Raw genomic sequence first — 20,106 nt, 5'->3', positions numbered from 1 at the left:
ATGATGATCACAGATGCACTTTTTACAGCACTAGGTCAGCTGAGGTTGTATTGTTTTATTGTTATTTTGTCAACTATTAATCAGACAAAAAGGGGCCTATACTAAGAAGCTGGTTCAGGAGTAAAGCTGGTTAAGTTAAGAGGTAAATCTAATAGAAGAGCCCGGAGTCCTCATTTTCTCAGGACGCCAGGCTCTTCTATTAGATGACTTAACTCTTAACTTAACCTGGTTTACTTCTGAAATAGCTCCTTAGTATATCCCCAAGAAGTCTTGAACTTACATGAATTCGTACTGTGCCATATTTGTTTTATTGTTACAGTCAAGATTCTTACATGTGCATGTCAGAAACGCCAGTTGTGAGTCTTCTATGTATATGTAATGAGGCTTTGTTGTGTTGGGTTTTTTGTACTGACATGTTTTATCGTAATTAAACACATTGCATGTAAGTTACTCAGTTTACTCTGTCTGCAGTACTGTACAGAAAATGAATAGCCAAAATAACTACAGCCAAGTGTGGCTATAGCAGAGTATTGCTAAAGCTTGAAAACAAAACAAAAAACGTGCTTGGATCAAACAATACATGAGAAAACTGAATTGATACAACCACGTAAATGGGAGGAAAACAGAGAAGGGAGCACACAAACTATTCTACAAAAAATTGAGCTATACACATTTTTTAAAGATTAAAATCTGCTGTGGTCTTGGATTAAGCTTCATAGCAAGCTTCAGTACTTGGGCCTCTTTACATCAATCCTGTGGGAAAACAGAGATAAGTCAGTCATAAATAGAAATAGGTCAACAGACCTTAGTAACATGTGAACACTCACATAGTGAGGTTCAGAGTCATATTAGAGGGCCTTGCATGCGACTAAAACAAAAAATACCTATCAAAATCAATCAATATCGATGTAATGCCCATGGAAAAAGGGTGTTCAGTAAATCCCCACGTAACTATTTCTTAAGTATCACATAGAATCACATATTGCACATGTACAATTCATGTCAACACATTAGGTGAAACCTGTTCTGCTTTGAGTGAATGAGGGATGGTGCAACACTGGAATTTTGGTGTACTGTGACCTCATTAACTCACAAGAGCCGAAATGGAAATATAGCTGTCTGGCTACGTGTCTAAAAAGTCCCCCGGCTAAACCTAAATATGGCTCGACACTTCATCTGGGGCTTAGATTAACTGTGAATATGACTTTTCATTTCGGGTGGCTTTCATATCTGGTGTAGAAATTAAATCAGGAGCCTTTAACTCACCCGTCTGCCTCCATCTTCTTCCGTTTCTCGATGATCTGCAACATTGAAAAGAAAATTAAAACCATTAGGCAAATATTTAACTTTACCTAGTACAATATGTGATGACCAGAACATCAGTGTTTCCCCCAGAAGTTTTGTTAGTCAAGGTGATAGGGCGTTATAAGTATAAAAAAATTGGCTAAGCAAATTCAGAAATTACATTCACAACATGAAATCTTTTCAGGGGACCTAGTCAAGGTGGTAAGTGTTTTTTGTCAAGGTGGCCGCCTTAGCAATAAAGTGCTGGGGGAAACCCTGAACATGATAACACTTACAGCGCTGATCTTCTTCCACTGACGGTCGAGCTCTGCTTTCTCGTTTGTCTCTTTGAAGCGGCGAGTCTTCCTGCCCTCTGACATCTTGATGCCGTACTGAAAGGCAGCCCTGAAAAGCAGATTGGACACATCAAGCGTTAAAAACTTTAACATGGTTCTCTTCAAACTATAAATAACAAAAACAGAGACAGGCCCAGTAATGTTGCGTAGGCATTTGGCATTGTGTTTTGTGTACGGTATTGTGTCGTGTTGACCGCATACTTGGGTAGGGCTTCTTTGTTGTTCATGTAGTCACTGTACTCCTCTTGTGTGTCAAAGTCCCAGCGACCAAGAGGACCTTTCTTGTTACCCTACGCAGCAAAAATAAGCAAGTTATTACATGTGATATAAATTATACAATATTAATTATGTAGTATTTCCCAACAAGGAAATGAAATCACACAGGTAACTTGCTACCTTCAACTGCATTTGAATTCCATGTATGATCATTTGAGTTTGAGTTTGAGTAGTTTATTTGTCACATGCAAAGCCATAACACAAGGTTACAGCTTGTAGTGAAATTAAGGATCTGGTAAAACTCCAAAACATGCAAAAATCATTAGACTAAAATGTTAGCATGAAAATACACACATTAAATAAATAAGCAGTACAATGATAATGATACCATGGTATGGCTGGTCTATCTGTCTTGAGTGTCTCTTAACAATCAGTTGAGTTCAGAGCTGGTTGTATCGCATTTGTGACTGGGTTTTTACTCTCTGAAGCTGGGGTTGACACCTCTGCTATCCATAATGCATGTGTCTAATACCATGTTTACAAACCTGGTCCATCTTGCTGTAGTCCACTTCATCATCACTGTCCACTGCCAGTTCATCCATTCTGTGGAGCCAAACAAGAGGAAGCATTAAAGGTGCACCGTGTAGGATTGTGGCCAGAGTAGGTATTGCAACTGTGCTGCTCATTGAAACGGTGCTGCCTATTGCCAAACTTAACCTTTTCATGAATATTTACAAAGTAATAAAAATTTTTTTACAAGTATGACCAAAGTACAGTAGGTTCAAAGTACAGAAAATTCAAAGTAGCAGACATGAAGAACATCCACCTTTTCCCAGTCATTATGAATACTTAGAATTTGATTGTGGTGGTTGTATTCGTGAAAAAGGTAACATTTGTGAATGGGCAGCATGAATTCTGGGCATAAACTACTAAAAATATTACACAGTGCAGTGCACCTTTAAGACACTGATTTAGAGTATGGGCTGACCGCCAAACCAAGTGGAACATGTTGCACACTCATTGTGCTGCAGGCTCAGCTCGGTCACAGTAGCTGATCGTAAATTGACACGGTTCATGGTTTCTGATTTCATAGAACAATTCACTGTTTACTCAATCTTGAGTGAAGGGTGAATTGGCGAAGGATTGTTTTTTTATTGCTTTACTGACATGCCATGTTGGAGAGCAAATTAAATAATTTTAAAAAAAATGGTGGCTGCTGGAAGGTGGATATCCTAACTGAAGAGTGTTGATTGGCAGTCTTGCCAAGTCTTGTGTTGTACCAGACTTTCTTTGTTGATTACCGTACTCTGTGTTTATTGGCACAGTGCATTGGCAATTATCATTTAACTCTGCTAACACAGCAGATAGCTGCAGCATTCTGCTGTTTGTGTACATCAATACACTCACGTGGCAGGATAGCACTCCGCGTAGCTGTTGGACGTCCCAAAGAAGTCGCCGAGACTCGATCTCTTGTCATCCCGCCTCGTCCCAGCCGTGCAAACCAGTTAAGGGTTTACCGTACAAACACAGTGCGCAATGACAAGAAGAAAAAAAACATGACAAGTGAACCGGCTCAACAAAGCACCAATCTGGCAGAACAATACATAGCGTGTGAATGTCACTGCACTAGATGACAGGCTGATAGAGGCACCCTGAGGCTCACGAGCCCCAGGACAGGTGCTCACTGGTCGGACAGGTTGGTTGGGGTTGTCTGGGTCTAGGTTGAGGCTTGGGGGAGAGCCAGAGCCGGTTTGTTGTGTCTCAGGTGCAGCAGTAATGGTGATGGCAATCAGGGCCGCTGACAGCTTTGGCCAGGTCCAGGACAAAAGTCATCTCAAAGTCCACCCCGCTCAATACATACAATGTCACTACATTGTATGTATTGAGCGGGGTGGACTTTGAGATGACTGAGATGGGACCCAATTCTGCACCCACCCCTTCCCCTCTTTCCCTGGGCCGGGGACAACACCCAACTAGCCCCTCGTTGGCATCCTTGATAAAGATAAAGGATATGTCTCCTGAGCCTGCCACTGTGGTCCTGCAGCACCCGCAAACTTCTCGTTAATCATCTTGATCTGGTCCTTCACTGATGCCGGAGCTGTTGGATGATTATTCAGAGCACACACGCACGCACGCACACACACAAAGGCATGAACAGAGGCAACCAATGACTTGGAATACATGCAGCTATGCACTTGTGAGTGTGCCATGCACAGCCACAGGCACAGATACGTTGCAATAACAAGAACAAAAACAAAACACAGACTGGGAAGGAAGTGGCCAAGATGGTTTTACCTTTATCGATTTCCATAGCCTGGGGGAAGAAAGTGAAAGGGGTAATTGTTAGATGTTTTGTGAGGCCTATAGAAAAGCTTAAGTAAACAAAAAAAATCTTGACCATTTCTTTCTTTGAGCATACTGACCTCATCGTCCGCCCGAGGTTTCTCAAAGTAACTGTGCTGTCTTTTCTCCTCCTCTCGTTCCCTCTCCCTCTCCCGCTCCCTCTCCCGGTTCCTCTCCTTCTCTCTCTCACGGTAGCGTTCCTTCTCTTTTTCACGGTTCACCTTCGAGGTGGATGGAATGTAGTCTCCAATGTCATCGAATATACTGTGGGGCAATGTAAAAGCATTTGGTTAATGCTCGAGCAGCAACTTTAGAGCTCAAGCTTAGTTAAAAATGTATCCTGCAGATAGACCAATTGTTAGGACATACCTTACGTCTGCTTCAGGAGCCTTTTTCTCATCAAGTTTTCCTAAAAAATAAAACGGTAACATTTCTTTAATGTTACATCAGTAATGCAATGACAAGGAATGCAAGCTGCATGATGCAATAAATGGAAAAGGAGATCTGGACACACATTGTCTTTTTTGTTGCTGATTTTTTTAGGGTTCTGCATTAGGTCTGACACCAGTATGACACTCATGTGTGTGAACTGCATGGAACTTTCTGGCTTCGGTTTTGGCGAGTAATGGTTAGGCAGGTGAGAAATGGTTAGACAGAGGTCAGGCTCACCCTTGTCCTTCTTCTTTAGCTTCTTGTTGCGTGTGCCTTGCCTCAAGTAGGACAGGATCTGGGTCAGCTTGCTGATGACAATGTCATTGGTGGTGAGAGTGGTCTGGGCCTGTGGGAGTTCAGAGCAGAGGTGACCAAGGTGCATGTCAAAAGGCAACAAAGGAAACAATCATTAATCACTTGGAGCCTTAAGGCTTCTAGAACCCTCGTCTGTCTAGACAAACCTTAAATGTTCATGTCAGTGGAAGTGTGCTTAAGTGACAAGAGAGCATGATTGTTTTTGTTTACAGTTGGAGCACCAACACACTTCACATCCACCTCTGGTTGAATACACCAAGGTCTTTTTTTCTATTTGCCTTTATTGAGATAGGAGAGTCGAATATGGTGATAGAATATGAATGGGAGAGAGAGACGTGGAAGAATCATGAAATGATCTTGGGCAGGAAAAGAACCTGGTTCCCTAGCGTAATAGTACAGCATCTTTAGCCTGATTCGCACAAGATTATATTACGTATGGGCCACAGGTAATTATAATATATAATTATAAATAATTATGGAGAATGTCTGAGTCCTTAATCTGTGAAGTAATGATTCCAGTGGTTCAGAAACTGACCTCCATGGTGGGGCAGTCGGCTTTGCTGCGTATGAGGGTGGTGGGGATGTCCGTTTCTGCGTAATCGTCCTCCAGGTCCACTACGTAGGCCATGCGGCCGGGCAGGAACAGCTCGTTTCTCTCCGTCTGGCGATGCTTGAAGACAATACGGTAGATGTTCCTTCCTGGGAAACGAGGTTGAGGAGAAATAAACAGTTTTTTATTATTTTTCAGACAGGACATTGTGAGAGATAGGAAACAAGTTGGGATAGAGAGACGGGAAAGGATCGGCAAATGACCCGGTCTGGAATCAAACTCTGTTTGCCGGTGCAGTAGTGCAGGGCACAGCCGTTTGAGCCGTGGCTGGACCAGAAAGTTTTGAATAGCTATGCTTTTTGCATTTTCATTGTGCTTCATAATATACCATTCAACACATCAATAATTAATTGCGCACTTGCTTCACTTGTTTAGCAATAGTGATAATACTTTTCTGGATGTGCACAACTGCATCTCCAGTACATAAGACGTACTCACCAAGACGAGTTTTGAATTCAATTTTCTGCTCAGGGTCTTCATCTTTTCTGTGAATACAAACAAAGACATTTAAACATAGAATGTAGAACTAAATTAAGCATTGGGGTGCACAGATTTATCATGATCATCCTGTTGAAATTAAGAGACACTCACTTGACTTCCTTTTGTACTTTCTCAATCATGTCCTCCTCTTCCTTCTCCTTGCTGGTGATCTCAGCACGTACCTGAACACAGATAGAGCATGCTACATTTCAGAGAATGTACAGCACAGAATAATTTCAGAATACATAAGAAACATGCAAGCGCACACACACACACGCACACACACACGCACACATGCTTTAAGGAGACATGAATACCTTCTGCAACAGGGCAAAATCCAGACCTTTCACCAAGTGAGTATGCTCCATGTCACCACCCAAGAACTTGGACTCCTGGATCAACTGACGCCTCTTTTCTGCAGCCGATTTATCACTGGAGCACAATGAAAGGGGGAGAAAAAAACCCATCATCAACACGATCAGAAAATGCTACAGAAAAACCCACAAAAGCCATTCATTCATGTCATAACCAACCCAGGTATGTAACTAACATTGTAGTCAGGCATGAATGCCCCCCATAAAGATTAATGGCAAACATTATTAAGTGGGCTTGCCATAGCAAGTCCCACTTCTTGTAATCTCTAAGTCCTGCTTATTATTATTTCTATAGTCATTGTTGTTTATCATTACCATCTTCTTAACAATAACATTAAGAGTATCTCATCATCATTAAGAAGCCCTTTCACTGGCCCCCAGAAAGGTTCCACATTATCCATAGCCCCTTTTCGACTAGCCCTGTTAGAACGGGGCTGCGCACTGCTGGGGCGTGGTTTTGTTTTCTTTTTGCATTTACTCCACCCATACACACCCATCATCAGCTCAAACAGGGGCGATTATAGAATCGTGAAAGACGTCGTTCGAGGCGTACAGGCTTAGTTCCACTAGGCTTACATGTTGTCCTCTGTTAGGATTTACCGGCATGTGCAAACATCTATCCCCACCCACGCACTTTAAAAATCAACATGGCTTTTCTGTCGGCAGTTTTTACAGTAGACTAGATAGGAAATTGGTCAAGCAATTATCATGTTCTTTAAAGTAACTCCAGTCTGGCCAAGGAGTTGTCAATGAATTGTTTTTTTGTGCTGCTGGCATTTATCGACCCATTGAATAACAAACAAACAAAAAATGTTCCTTCTTTCATGAAGCTCCACGCCTCCTTGCGCTTTCACGAGAAATACAGTAGGCTATGAACATGCACCATGCAAAAAAAAGTCTTCACAATGCACACTAATCTGTTGGCTAGCATTAAATTAATTCCTTTTCATTGCACATGTTTTCATACGCGAGGTCTCCGTAGAATTGGACAGGTTGCTTTTGTTCTGTGTTCATAAACTTAAGGTCATTTTTTTCTGGACGTGTATGGGTTTGCAGATTGCTTCCTCATTCGCGAGCCTCTACAAATCACAACTGTCTTTATGCTTTTATTAAGTATGGCAACAGAGCATGAAAACTGCAATGGATTGGAAGTAGTTTGATAACTCAATTTTGGATGTGCTGCAATAGAAGGGAAGCGGGGCGACCAATATGCAATTGAATATGCCGACAAGAGGACAGAGCGCATTAGAAGTGTGCACGCTGTGAAAGTATGGTAAACATCGACAAGAGGACAGAGCGCATTAGAAGTGTGCACGCTGTGAAAGTATGGTAAACATCTCACCGAAAGTAGTTTTGGATGACGGAATGTCTGCTATAAAATTATTTGCTTCCGAATTGCAAATGCACTTTGGCAATATGCAACGGAGGGAATTATAGTAGGCTATACAGTTACCACGGTTAAAATACAGTCCAACCTCAATATCCAATTGCCTACAATCACAAGACTAATGGGCAATGAGTAACTGGTATCGTTTGGAGGAGGAGGAGGACTCCTTTTCCTGTAATATTTACCATGGCGTGAAAGCCTGGTCATTATTCACGTGCCCACTCAGGGCGACTGCGACTGCTCACCTAAACTGTACCTACGGTACCGAACTCTGCTAGATGGAAACGCGGGCCAAACCAGTACCGTTAGCCCCCCGCCGACTCTCATAAATATTTATTAAGCCCGCACCGGAACGCGGAACCCTATGGAAAAGAGACTCATGTGTATAGCCGTACTGAAGATGCCCAAGAGTCATTGGTAGGTGGGCAGGTGTGTAAGACACTCACGCCTCTGCGGTGGGCCCCACAGCCCTGTAGTTGGCCGTGGTGCTGATGAGCTCAGTCTCCTCGTAGTCCTTGTTGACTCCGTCTCGCCTCTCGCGAGCTCTGTCACGGTACTTCTCTGCCAGCTCCCTCTCCCGCTCCAGCTCCTGCTGTCGCAGCTTGGCGTAGTAGCTGGACGGAAAAGACATCAGGAAGGGAAAAGAGAGAGAGACGTCAGTCATAGGGATGGGAATTTTTGGCAAACACACTATACACAATATGTGTGGAAGTGATTGTGGGAGTAAAAAGAAAAGAAGAGGGATTCCATCACCAACTTTACAATCTGATGGTGCTACAACTGGGTACATGATGTTAAATAAAAGAGCCAGTAAGCTAGTAACCTTTTCTTCTTCCGCCTACGTGCAGCTGGGTCCTCATCTTCATTATACTCCCGTGGCATTCTGGGGAGAAGAGAAAACACAAGGTTTGGAAGTTGATGGGTGCAGTACATATTGATCTGATACTTTTCCATGAACTCTAGTCAAACATCTGTTTATTAAGAGATGCCAACTCACTCATGGTGCTTGGACTTGGATGACGGTGGAGCTGAGGACGGAGCAGACCGAGGGGTCATCAGCAACTTCCTGAAGTCTTCATTGGTCAGCTTGGATCTGAGAATCAAAACAGTATTAGTGCTCAATACCATAGTATAAATAATAAAACATGAATGTGACTGTAAGAATAAACTTCAGTAGTGGTAAGGGCAAATGAGCATAGTGTAAGCGCATGGTAAACCTAATATGTTAATTATACAGAATTACATGGTAACTTATCAGTGCACGTCATTTGTTTATTACAACCATCATCATCACACTTACTGATTTGCTGACCGATGATCTTCGACCTCATGGTTGTCTGGGGCCAGAGGGTTGGAGTATAGCTCGGCTGAGGATAGAATAGTTACCACAAGTTAAATTTCGGCGAGGGGGCTTTTTTTCCTGACCTTTCATTTAGATGGCAAGTCAGGAGCATAAAACACCTTGTAGGTTAGACAAAAACAGCTCATTGCAAAGACAAGAGGTGTGCCAAGTAGATGGGCAGATACTAGCGGTCGTGCCACCTTGCAAAGGTGTCCCAGAAACATGCAGACCACACGAACGTATGCATAGCTTCTTTAGAGTTTACACTTGGCTCATGGACACATACAATAAAATCTCATATTTACAACATACGACACGTTATACACAACTATGGCGTAACTGATGCTAACATGCTACATCGCTAGATGGCTGGTTTGTGTACAAACTCGTTACTTACTCTCTGGCATCTTGAGGCTTCAGTAAACCAGATATGAAATTATTTGCGTTATTCTACGCAGTCCTTTCTGACATGTGTTGTCAGAGGAATGCGTCCAAAATAGCCGAAAAGTTTAATAACTTATTGCACGAAAACACACGAAACCCTGCTAATTTAGCAAACAACATAACACCAGGAAGTGTACTTCCTCGAATGTCCATTTCCAGCAAGTAGGCTGAGATTGAATACATCTACCGCCCCCTAAAGGGCAGGAAGAGAGACTAGGCTTGAACTTGCATACGGTAGATTGCAAAACTGGTAGACTAGTGAAAGTGGTAGGCCTATACTTATTTCATGACCATTTCCAATACTTGTAGAGTAGAGTAGAGTGCTTTATTGTCACTATATTAATACAGTGAGATTATGTTTGCAAGCAACCCACAGATGCCCACAACATTAAAGATATAATATTAAAAGGATAACTAATGTGATGTGATAAGAAAAAAAAGTATTCACACACACACACACAGACACACAGACACACACACACACACACACACACACAGACACACAGACACACACACACACACACTCACACACACACACACACACCAATTGCACCAGATTTTATGGCAAAGTCCATATGCATCTCACAGTATAGAGAGTCCTGAAGTATTGAGGGGGGGCAGGTGACGTATTGAGTTCAAAAGTCTGATGGCCGCATAGGATAGAAACTGTCCTTAATTCTCGTAGTGCGGGCATGCCGAGTCCTAAAGCAGTCCTTATACAGGTTTAGAACAATAAAGGGGTTATAATAATAGTAGCCTATTCACAAAAAGATTTGGCAAAGAACTATTCTAGATGACAGGTTGCACCCTTAATTCCCTGCTACTCTACACATGAAGAAGTGCTAGAGTATTATGTATCATATTAAGCAATGGGCATATCATCATATCAGCCACAGTGAGCTGTGAGCCTCTTTTTTTGCCCTGAGGGCAGCCACCTGAAAGGGCGTTGGATGATGTCTTTGATGATCTGCAGTGCTCTGGACAGATTTGCAACACTTCTTTTAAATGATGCAAGATCTTGTAAACATTTATGCACACCATTACATGTTGTTTTCCCAGGCAGCTGCTTATTAGGTTATGATGTTGCTAATACAACTCATCGTATTTGCAGGGCCAAGGGCCACATCTCCAAATCCTTACCACAAAGACATCATCAAACTCCTTGTGCAGCCCCGCTTCAGTTCCATTGTACTCTGCCCATTGAGAGTAAATAGAATGGAGGCCAAAATTCTATTTCATTGTTGAAGCCAAGTTGGAGCCAAGGTTGGACCCAAAAAGACCAAAAAATGGCCAAATCCCATTCATTCCTATGAGAGACATAAAACCCTGTATCTCCCTTAAATGCCACTCCAGGGGGATAATTTTTCGCTCAACTAGTAGGTCCCCTTGCTCTCCAACTTACCAGGGTGGTGATTTTTTGTGGTGATGTTTTGTTTTAGAGAGATATTAAAAGTTAAATTGACCAATGAGCATCAGAACATGGTTTGATTGACCGTTAGAAGTCTTGTTGTTGTCCAATCAGCACCTGCGTTTGGCGTTGCTAAGGTGGAATGTAAGTTGGAATGTTCCCAAATCTGGCTTCAAAGCGTTGAATGACAAATAGCGTTGATTTGGCGTCCATTCTATTTACTGTCAATGACTCTGCCCCACCACTCCCCTAATAATATGCCTGAGAATGGCCATAGATTTTTCAAACTGTGAAAAATGAAGAGATTTACCAATAAATAAAGTAAAATAAAGAGATTCACCAATAAAGAATAACTTCAGTTGACCAGAACAGTTCAGTATACCTACCCACCAGCAGAAGGCAGTAAAGCCAGTGTTTTTTTTTACCCAGTAAGTGACGACATGGCAGAAACAGACGCGACTGTCCAATCAGAAACTGGCGCGCGGAAATAAACAGGAAGAAAGCCGAACTGTGCAGAGGAAAATCAGGCTGCTGAAGTTTTGTCGTTAAAAGGTATTTTCTCGGTTTTATTAGATGTATTGTATTCCGTATGTTTATTCAGTCCTTTCTTTGTCTGCCGTAGTGTGTTTGGTGAACAGAGGTGGTTAATCTGACTAGCTTCCCTCCCTTCTCTCACGTTTTCATAGTTCAGTCATCTAACGGTAGTGAAGCATGACAAGTGAAAAAGACATCAGTTTGCACGATAAAGGTGAGTGAAGCACTTTTGTCCCTACATAATTTTTACAACATTCCGGTACCTGCAACACTTCTAACGTTCCACTTTCTTTGCAGTTCTCAAAGCATTCCCCTCAGCTGATGTAACAGAAGAGGACCTTGTCCAAAATCCTCAATTTTGCAAGCTCCTGGCTCAGCTGTCAGAACATGTGGACAGCACCGGTCTTCCCAAGTCCCGGAGGAAACAGCTGGTCAAGGTATTTCTCACTTAAACGTCAGAACATGATATTGAGAGAGTTAGATGTCAGATAATACAATGCACATTACTTTATGTATATCCAAGAACACGCATAAAAAACACCTGTCTTATTTCTTGCAGTGTACAACAGGAGATCGCATTTTCCCGGCAGTATTACAAAAAAAATGTCCAAAATATTGCACGACGCAGTTGTAGTTTTAAGTGAAAATTATCTAATTTGCTGCTGTACTGTACTATACTGCAGGAACACTGTAGGGTGAAATGAGGGTTTTGATGCCACATTACAATGCAGGGATTTTCCTTTGTGCTGTTTTTGTACCAAATAAGCTATGCTTTTTAAGCATACTGACTATGTACAACTTGTAGGCAGAAGGGGATCTTGATTGTGAGCTGAAGAAGTGGATGAGGCCCATGATCACGCACCAGCTGCTGGAGGAGATGGTACAGGAGCACGTTGTGGGGAAGCAGAGATGCAAGCAGACAGCAGAGGACGACAAGGTACAGTACACTCTAAAATCAGGGATGTCAAATATAAGCCCTGTGGGCCGAATGCGGCCCGCCAGGTGGTTCAATCCTAGCCTGGGCGAAAAGCCGACTGTTGACTCCGTCAATCAGTCTGGCAAAAGCCATGAGGAATCCATCTCCGTGGACGGTGGGAGATGGTCTGATCTTACTCTATCATTTAAATTAATTGAAGTTCCAAACTCAAATTAAAACCCATATTGTGCTTTATTACCATGCCTGTTACGTTATAGCGTCGCAAAAGCATACATACATACATATAACAAAATGAAAGTGTGAATATAGTTACCTTAACCAATCAGTAACTGAGCTCGTGGGTGAGTTCTACGTCACCACTCTCACCTGTTTGCTGATTGACTAAACACTGAGAGAACCGAGCTCGAGGCTTTTGTGTGGAGCCAAAATCTTTCGGTGGAGTACATGGATGGCGTCGCCAGGCTAGTTCAATCCGGCTCCAGAATTGCAGAGAAAAAAACCCCTCATAATGTCTATGAAAGAAGGAAAATCCATTACTGGCCCATTACAAAGGTGCTGCAGGTGTATTTGAGTTCATGTTTTCAATACTTGAGAACGAAATCACCCATGTTGCTCGCCATTTGTAGTCAATGTTCTTGATATACGTGCTGACCTCTACCTAGAGATTATTTATTTGCAATGAGATTATGATATGAAGTCGAAATTTGCAATACATCACAATTACGATTATGGTCCTGCCCGCCTGAGTGTGGCACCTGGCTGACTGTAATGTAACCTTTTTTTTTTTTTTTGGCAACACTTACAATATAAAAGACAGAGTCTTGGGAATGTGTTGAGAATAAATGTTATTGACACCATCAGGTTGGCTGTGCAGGTGTGGTTTGCATGGATCATTTGTTACATTAATAGTTTCAAAGAAAAAGTACAAAAACATGGTCATGATCCAGAAACCCTCTCTTTGCAAACTATCCTCCCTAACCACTTCCTAGTACTTCAAATCATACTCCAGTGTCAAGTGGAAACATGTAAACATGTTAAAACATGATGGGGTGTCTGCTTGGTAGCAAAACAACTCCAACCTTTGGTATTTTGAACTCCACTATTTGTCTACCATGTTGAAACACTGTGACTATTTACAAACAAGCTAAGGTATAATATTGAGGTCTAAAATGTTTTTTTTTTGCAGTTCTACAAAACGCTGGAGCAGTGTCTATTGGCAGCCAAGTGTGGTGTTGGGCTGCAGCTGGGGGATGCCCCATGCCCTGTCCTTGGCATCTCTGCAGAACACTTGAAGAGGGCAATGCCCTCCGAGCAGGTTAGTCCTGGATCTCAAGAGGTGCACTATGACATCTTGCATGGTTTCAGTATGGTTTATTTTTTTGTCTCAAACAGGAGCCATCTCTGTGGGATCAGGCTGCTGCCTGTCTGCAGAAGTGTGAAAAGGCCACTAACTGTCAAAGAATCACTATGTGTAGTACAGGCCATGCAACTCAAGCCACCTCCAGCCAATCTAAAACAAGACTAAAACAAGGTTTCTTTTGAACAAGGTCATATGACCATTTTCAATATATTGATAGTAACGGAATATTTTTGGAATAATTATAATTCGGATCTTGCCAGATCTTGTTTGAATGTCACACAAGATGTCATGATGCACCTTTTAAAGTCATATTGAATTGTGCATGCAGACTTTTTGTACTGCAAAAGTATTGTGTCCTCTCTTTATGACTTGATAAATCTTGCCTCAATGGCAGCCATTCAGCTGGCCACATTCAGATTCCTAAACTGGACGCCCTGCATGCCCAGTCCTGTTTTAGGGCGTATTTGTGCATCCAAAGAGAATGACTTATTTTTATCAGGGAATGGATCTCTCTGGAGCTCTCAATAATAGTTCCATTGTTTTTCCTTATTCCTAGTTACATATTTGCTTCATATTTATTTACTTTTTATCCTTCTTGTTTGAATCCTGCTGCCAGCATGAAAAAAAGGGGGGGGGGGGGTGTAAGAACTTCAGTGCAATCCATTTTGTCTATAGTTAACACTTAACTTGAGATGCACCTATACAATTGCAGTGTTGGAAGAGATTGTAATTGAGTCTTTACCTACTGACTGATAGAATGTACTTCCATGTTCTTTATTTTCTTTTTTTTTTTTTTCATCAAATGGGAGAGTGCTGTGTTGGAGGAGATTATACATAAACCTAACCACCATAGTACTACACCACTGTGACAGTGCACAAGGTCTTCAGTAATATATTATGACTTGATCACTGCCATTCTGGTAACTGCTAATGTATAACAGAGGCTGTGTCTCACTGGGTTAACTTACCCATTGAATACTGGAATGTAATTTCATGCTTTTTTTTTCCTTTTTAAAGGACATTTGCGATATGCAGGACAGACTGCCAAAGGAGCTGGAGAAACATCTCAAAAAGAAGGCCAATAGCATCCTAGGCTTTGTTCAGCCGGAATCAGGTGCATTCTTTTACTCTTTTATTATTTTATTCATGATTCATAGAGCATTCCATTTTTCTTGATATATTTAACACGAGTGCCATTTTCTGATGAGAAAGTATTACTCCGCTAGAGGAATAGTGGGTGGTTTATGTCTGTTTCATGGTGGAGTGTCAGAAATAAAAGTAGATGTAAATTAATGATGTAAGTACTGTAGAAGACTAGTACATGATATTACATACAGTGAGTCCAATATGTATTTGATCCCTTGCTGATTTTGTTGGTTTGCCTACTAACAAAGACATGATCAGTCTATAAATGTTATGATAATATGTATTCTAATATGGAGAGACAGAATATCAAAAAGAAAATCCAGAAATTAACTTAAGAGAATATATATTAAATTATTTCCATTTCATCGAGCAAAATAAGTATTTGATCCCCTGCCAACTGATTACAGTCTAGGGCCCACAGACCAGATGGGCACTTCCGATCAACTTGTCATCTGAATTAAAGACACCTGTACATACTAACATGCATAAAAGACACATTGAATCAGCAGAATCAGTCCATAGTATGAGTGAATCAGTCACACTCCAACCTCACCAGCATGGGACAGACCAAAGAGCGGTCAAATGATATCAGGGACAAGATTTTAGACCTGAACAAAGATTAAATGGGCTGCAAAGCCACAAGAAAGAGACTGGGTATTAATGACCCAGTTAGTGATGCATTTCTTCCAAAATGTGAGGAATACAAAATGACTATCCATCAGCCTGTCCGGGGCTCTATACAAGATATGACCTTTTGTAGGGATTTGATCATCATGAGAACAGAAAGAAAGCACCCTAGACCTGTACGGGATGAACTAGGCAATGATATCAAAGCTACTGGAGCAAAATCACTGAGAAAACTACTGGTAGCACTTAATGCCACAGAGGTTTAAAATCCTGTAGTGCACACATGGTACCTCTACTTCAGAAGGAACCTGTGCAGTCCCACCTGAGGTTTTCCAACGGACATCAGACTGGTTTAGGATATGATAAGGAGGTGCTGTAGTCAGATGAAACCAAAATCACGCTGTTTGGCATGAACACAATTCAATGTGTTTTGAGAAAGAGTACAGCTGTCTATGATCCCAAGAACACCCTCCACACCATCATGCATGAAAGTGGTATCATTATGGTTTGAGGGTGTTTGTCTGGCCAAGGCAGAGGGCAACTTCACATCGTCAATGAATGGATGGAGGGAGAGATGTAATGTACAATCCTGAGTGCAAACGTCTTTCCCTCCACCACTACACTGAAGGGTGGGCCATTTTTGGATCTCCCAACATGACAATAATACACAACATACAGTCAAAGCAACGAAGGAGTGGCTCAATAAGAAGCATATTAAAGTCGTGGAGTGGCCTACAGTCTGCAAATATTAACCCTATAGTAATTCTATGGAAAGAACTGAACCTCCCATTTGCCAAGCTACAGACCACAAACTGTTAATGTTTTAGAGATAATATGCAAAGAAAAATGGGCAAAAATGTTTTCTACTATATGCACAAACATTGTCATCAACTAAAAGAAGCATCTGACCTCAGTGCTAGACAATTAGGGCTTTGCCACAAAGCACTTTATCTTCTTTAGCTAGAGGGGTCAAATACTTATTTGCCTAAATTAAATACAAATACATTAAAATATATTATTTTAAGTTATTTTCTGGAATTTCTTTTTGATATTCTGTCTCACCATGTTTGAATACATATTATCATAAATGTATAGACTGATCATGTCTTTATTAGTGGGCAAACCGGCAAAATCAGCAAGGGATCAAATACATATTGGACTCACTGTAGATAGTTGTTACTCTAATTATTCCACTGTCCATAAAGAGCTAGATACATTGTAACAGGAACCCCTTAAAATCCAGTGTGAGGAAAATGAAAAAATATCCTGCCATAAATTTGCTCAGAAACAGCTAATTGTAAGACAGTTGCACTGGTCTACAGTATTCAGCGAAGTTACATGTGTTGTAAGGAAACTGGATCTTACTTGACTTTTGTTTCTACTTGTAACACCTCTGGTCTCATGTCATAAGTATGTTGAAACTGTTGTTGTATGTAATCATCATGTTCCGTGTACCCCTGCAGGCACCAGACTGGGGTAGTAATTCAAAAATGTTGTGTTGTTAAAAGCATAGCACCTGTAACCCCTTGTCCATATAACTCCACAGATCTCAACCTGCAAAGTATACAGTTGTTTTGTCTGTTAACTGTTGCAAATACAAAGTTTGCCTTATATAGATATGGTGAGAGGATGCAGGTTCCAAGAATCAAGGATGTAACCTCTGATTGCTTGGAAGGTGTCCAGATTGTCACTAAAATGTGTTTTTAAAATTCTGTCACTAAAATGGTGTTTTTGTATTATCTCTCCACTGCACATCTTTCCTTACAAAGTAAATTGACTATGGGAAAAGGCTTAGCTTAATCCTTGTTTGCCTCTCTATTTTAATGATGTATTTCTATGGCAACCTCCTTTTCAGAAAAAGACAGTGAGGGCCTGAAGTTGAAGAAATTCAACCATCTCCCTCAAATGCTGAAGGCAGAACGAGACCGAATTGAGCACTTGAGCAAAGAAAATGAAGACTTGGCCTTCAAACTGACACGGGAAACTCACAATTATCTCAATGTAAGTCACATTCCTGGCTCAAGCGTTTCAGCAGGTTTTTGTTAAGGCTTCTCACTGCTGTCCTGCGTGGCTCTCAAATCACAATAGACTAACCCACTGAAATGTGATTCTGTGAGAAAATGCATTCATCATGGTATATAATTTTATTCAAGCCATTTGGATGGCTTTATTGTTTAAAAAGTTTGAGTATTGTTTAAAGTGTAACTCTGATGGTAGGGTTGTACTTTTTACCGTGTCCTGCCACCCCTTGCACAACTTCCAAGAATGCAATGCCGTGCAGAGCACAGCCCATTGCATGTGATCATTATGGTAATGTCGTAGAGAGATGTCTCCGTGAAAGTGCTCAGCAGCTGGACGCCAGAGCATCTCTGGACTGCAGCCAATTGTGCTTAGTAGTCTGGAGAGCTGAGCAGTAGTAGTGCTGCTGCTACTGCTGCTGCTGCCAAGGCCAAGGCCTATGCCCCAGCATCTGCTCTGCTACTGACGGCTCCACGGCTGGATCACATCTGTTTATGATGGCAGTAGTAATGTGCTGTCAGCGTCATAACCAACGAGGTCCATGAAATGGACATGAACTAGATGTTCTGATTGTGAAATTACTAATTCTTTCATTTTTGGGGTACGCAAGACCAACATGGTTGGGAAACACTGCTATAGCATCTGCTCCACTATTGCGTGCTCTAAGTCTGGTTCACATCTGTTTATGATGGCAGCAGTAGGCTTCACAACTAACAAGGTTTATGATATGAAATGGGAACTTGGACTAGATGTTGTGATTGTGTTTCTTGTATATCCGTTGACAAACCATGGGATGTTTTTTGCTTGTTTGTTTATTTATTTTTATAATTTAGTTTAGAAACTATTTTTTACATGGATATTCAAAACCAAAGATGCTCCTAAAATGGGGACATGGATTAAATGCTCCAATTGTGTTCCTCCTGAATCCATAGACGAATCATAGGATTTTATTCCTTGTTTTGTTTTTTTAATAATGCATAGCTTTGTCATAATGCATGAATGTTTAATTTCCTGTTTTTCCAATTTGTTAAGGGACTGCACACATTTACTGACTTTACATCGTTTTCCGTGATACTGTCAATGTTTTCCAGGTTGTTTGGGGCAAAACTACTGTTCTAGTATACAGTATGCCCGAAAATCATTCTGATTGTTTTGTGTCGCCTCTTCATAAGAATGATATTGAGATGATGAGTTGGCATGCCCCTTGTCTTTTCTATTGGCTCTCCTCTCAGGACTCACTGGAGCACATGAGGCTTCTCCAGACTCTGCTTCTGGAGAACAGATTAAAGGTTCAAACGGAGATAGACAGGAAGAAGTTGCAGTACATCGAGGCCAAATGCCGGCTTGCCGTGCAGAAGATAAGGTTTGTTTGGGATTATTTTCTTAACTAATGGCTCACTTTTGGATTGTTTTGCACACTTATTACATATTTATGACTCAAAATATCTGATAAATTCTATTTTGAGTTATGATTTGTTTTCAGGTTTCAGATGCTAGAGGTACAGTTGGATACGTATACACCAAGCAAAATAGCCACACATAAAAAGATCAGGTGGGTTTTCAAGTAATTAACCGACTTCACATGTGATGTGATCTTGTTTATTAAAAGCAAGTAAAAAAGCAAGTCTACTTCCTCGGATTGACAGTTAAAACCAGAAGTATTACTATTTTGTATGTAATGCATGTAAGGACACACAATTGCGTCTATAGGATTGTGTGTCTTAACAGATGTTACATACAGTGCATATAACATCTGTAAACTTCTGGTATCAGCTGAGCCTGCTGAAACATGAATAGATGAGCCACACAATAAAAGCGTGGATGTGTACGTATATGTTTTCATTACTTTGATCTTTTTTGTTTGTTTCCCTCCTGATTTCACTCAGTGAGCATCTAGAAACAGACTTATTGGCCTCTCAGAAAGAGAAGCAGGACGTTAAAAACCAGCTGGATTCCTATGAAGTATTTGGTCAAGAGTTCAAGGACCTGGCAGAGGAATATGCTCGTCTTCAGGCAGAAATCCAAGCTAAGAAGTTGGCAGTGCAGGCCTTGACTAACCCAGACGCTAAATGACTACCCATCTACGCCTAATAATGTGTATTTTTTCTTTCTTTCATTTAACCCTTCTATAATGTTTGTGATCACTATTAAATTAATAAAATCCTGTATGATTGGTGGATTATGATGGTTGGTTGCTTTTTTGTCCTGTGGAGACCTAAGCCAACACAGTCTTTGTTATATTCATTCATGTATTTCCTATTATTATTATTATTAGTAGTAGTAGTAGTAGTAGTAGTAGTAGTATTTAAATACTTGATGTTTTTCCATTCTAAAGCTGGGTGAGACAAAATCCAAATTAGCCAAATAACGGATACAGCTGCAAACATGGAAAAAATGGTTTGAGTGCTACTCTACTTTAGAGAATTCAGAAAAGGGGCTAAATGTTCAAAATAGTAGAGTTGTCCTTGAGGGAGGTGTCTGTGATGTGAAAA

At 41.1% G+C, this 20,106-nt stretch overlaps 2 protein-coding genes across 2 annotated transcripts; one reads left to right on the top strand and one right to left on the bottom strand.

Moving 5' to 3' along the window:
• Window positions 1-35: 35 nt before the first annotated feature.
• Window positions 36-9,727, bottom strand: ik (IK cytokine). Its single transcript, XM_063203847.1, has 20 exons — window positions 9,537-9,727; window positions 9,098-9,164; window positions 8,795-8,890; window positions 8,621-8,680; window positions 8,244-8,411; window positions 6,354-6,468; window positions 6,148-6,218; window positions 5,995-6,041; window positions 5,482-5,645; window positions 4,869-4,977; window positions 4,569-4,608; window positions 4,280-4,463; window positions 4,152-4,170; window positions 3,872-3,954; window positions 3,264-3,352; window positions 2,402-2,459; window positions 1,842-1,930; window positions 1,581-1,689; window positions 1,267-1,301; window positions 36-753 (listed from the first exon to the last, which is right to left on the bottom strand). Exons 1-20 carry the CDS (start codon window positions 9,544-9,546, stop codon window positions 726-728), a joined length of 1,641 nt encoding a protein of 546 aa, XP_063059917.1. The 5' UTR covers window positions 9,547-9,727; the 3' UTR covers window positions 36-725.
• Window positions 9,728-11,422: 1,695 nt separating this feature from the next.
• haus4 (HAUS augmin-like complex, subunit 4) lies at window positions 11,423-19,799 on the top strand. Its single transcript, XM_063202628.1, has 10 exons — window positions 11,423-11,543; window positions 11,678-11,739; window positions 11,823-11,962; window positions 12,331-12,462; window positions 13,649-13,777; window positions 14,840-14,936; window positions 17,451-17,596; window positions 18,847-18,977; window positions 19,098-19,166; window positions 19,501-19,799. Exons 2-10 carry the CDS (start codon window positions 11,703-11,705, stop codon window positions 19,685-19,687), a joined length of 1,068 nt encoding a protein of 355 aa, XP_063058698.1. The 5' UTR covers window positions 11,423-11,543; window positions 11,678-11,702; the 3' UTR covers window positions 19,688-19,799.
• Window positions 19,800-20,106: the final 307 nt, after the last annotated feature.

Source organism: Engraulis encrasicolus, chromosome 7 (assembly GCF_034702125.1).
Source record: "Engraulis encrasicolus isolate BLACKSEA-1 chromosome 7, IST_EnEncr_1.0, whole genome shotgun sequence".
Lineage (NCBI taxonomy): Eukaryota > Metazoa > Chordata > Actinopteri > Clupeiformes > Engraulidae > Engraulis > Engraulis encrasicolus.
The sequence above is the reverse complement of the archived record's forward strand: the minus strand, read 5'-3'. Positions and strand labels throughout refer to the sequence as shown.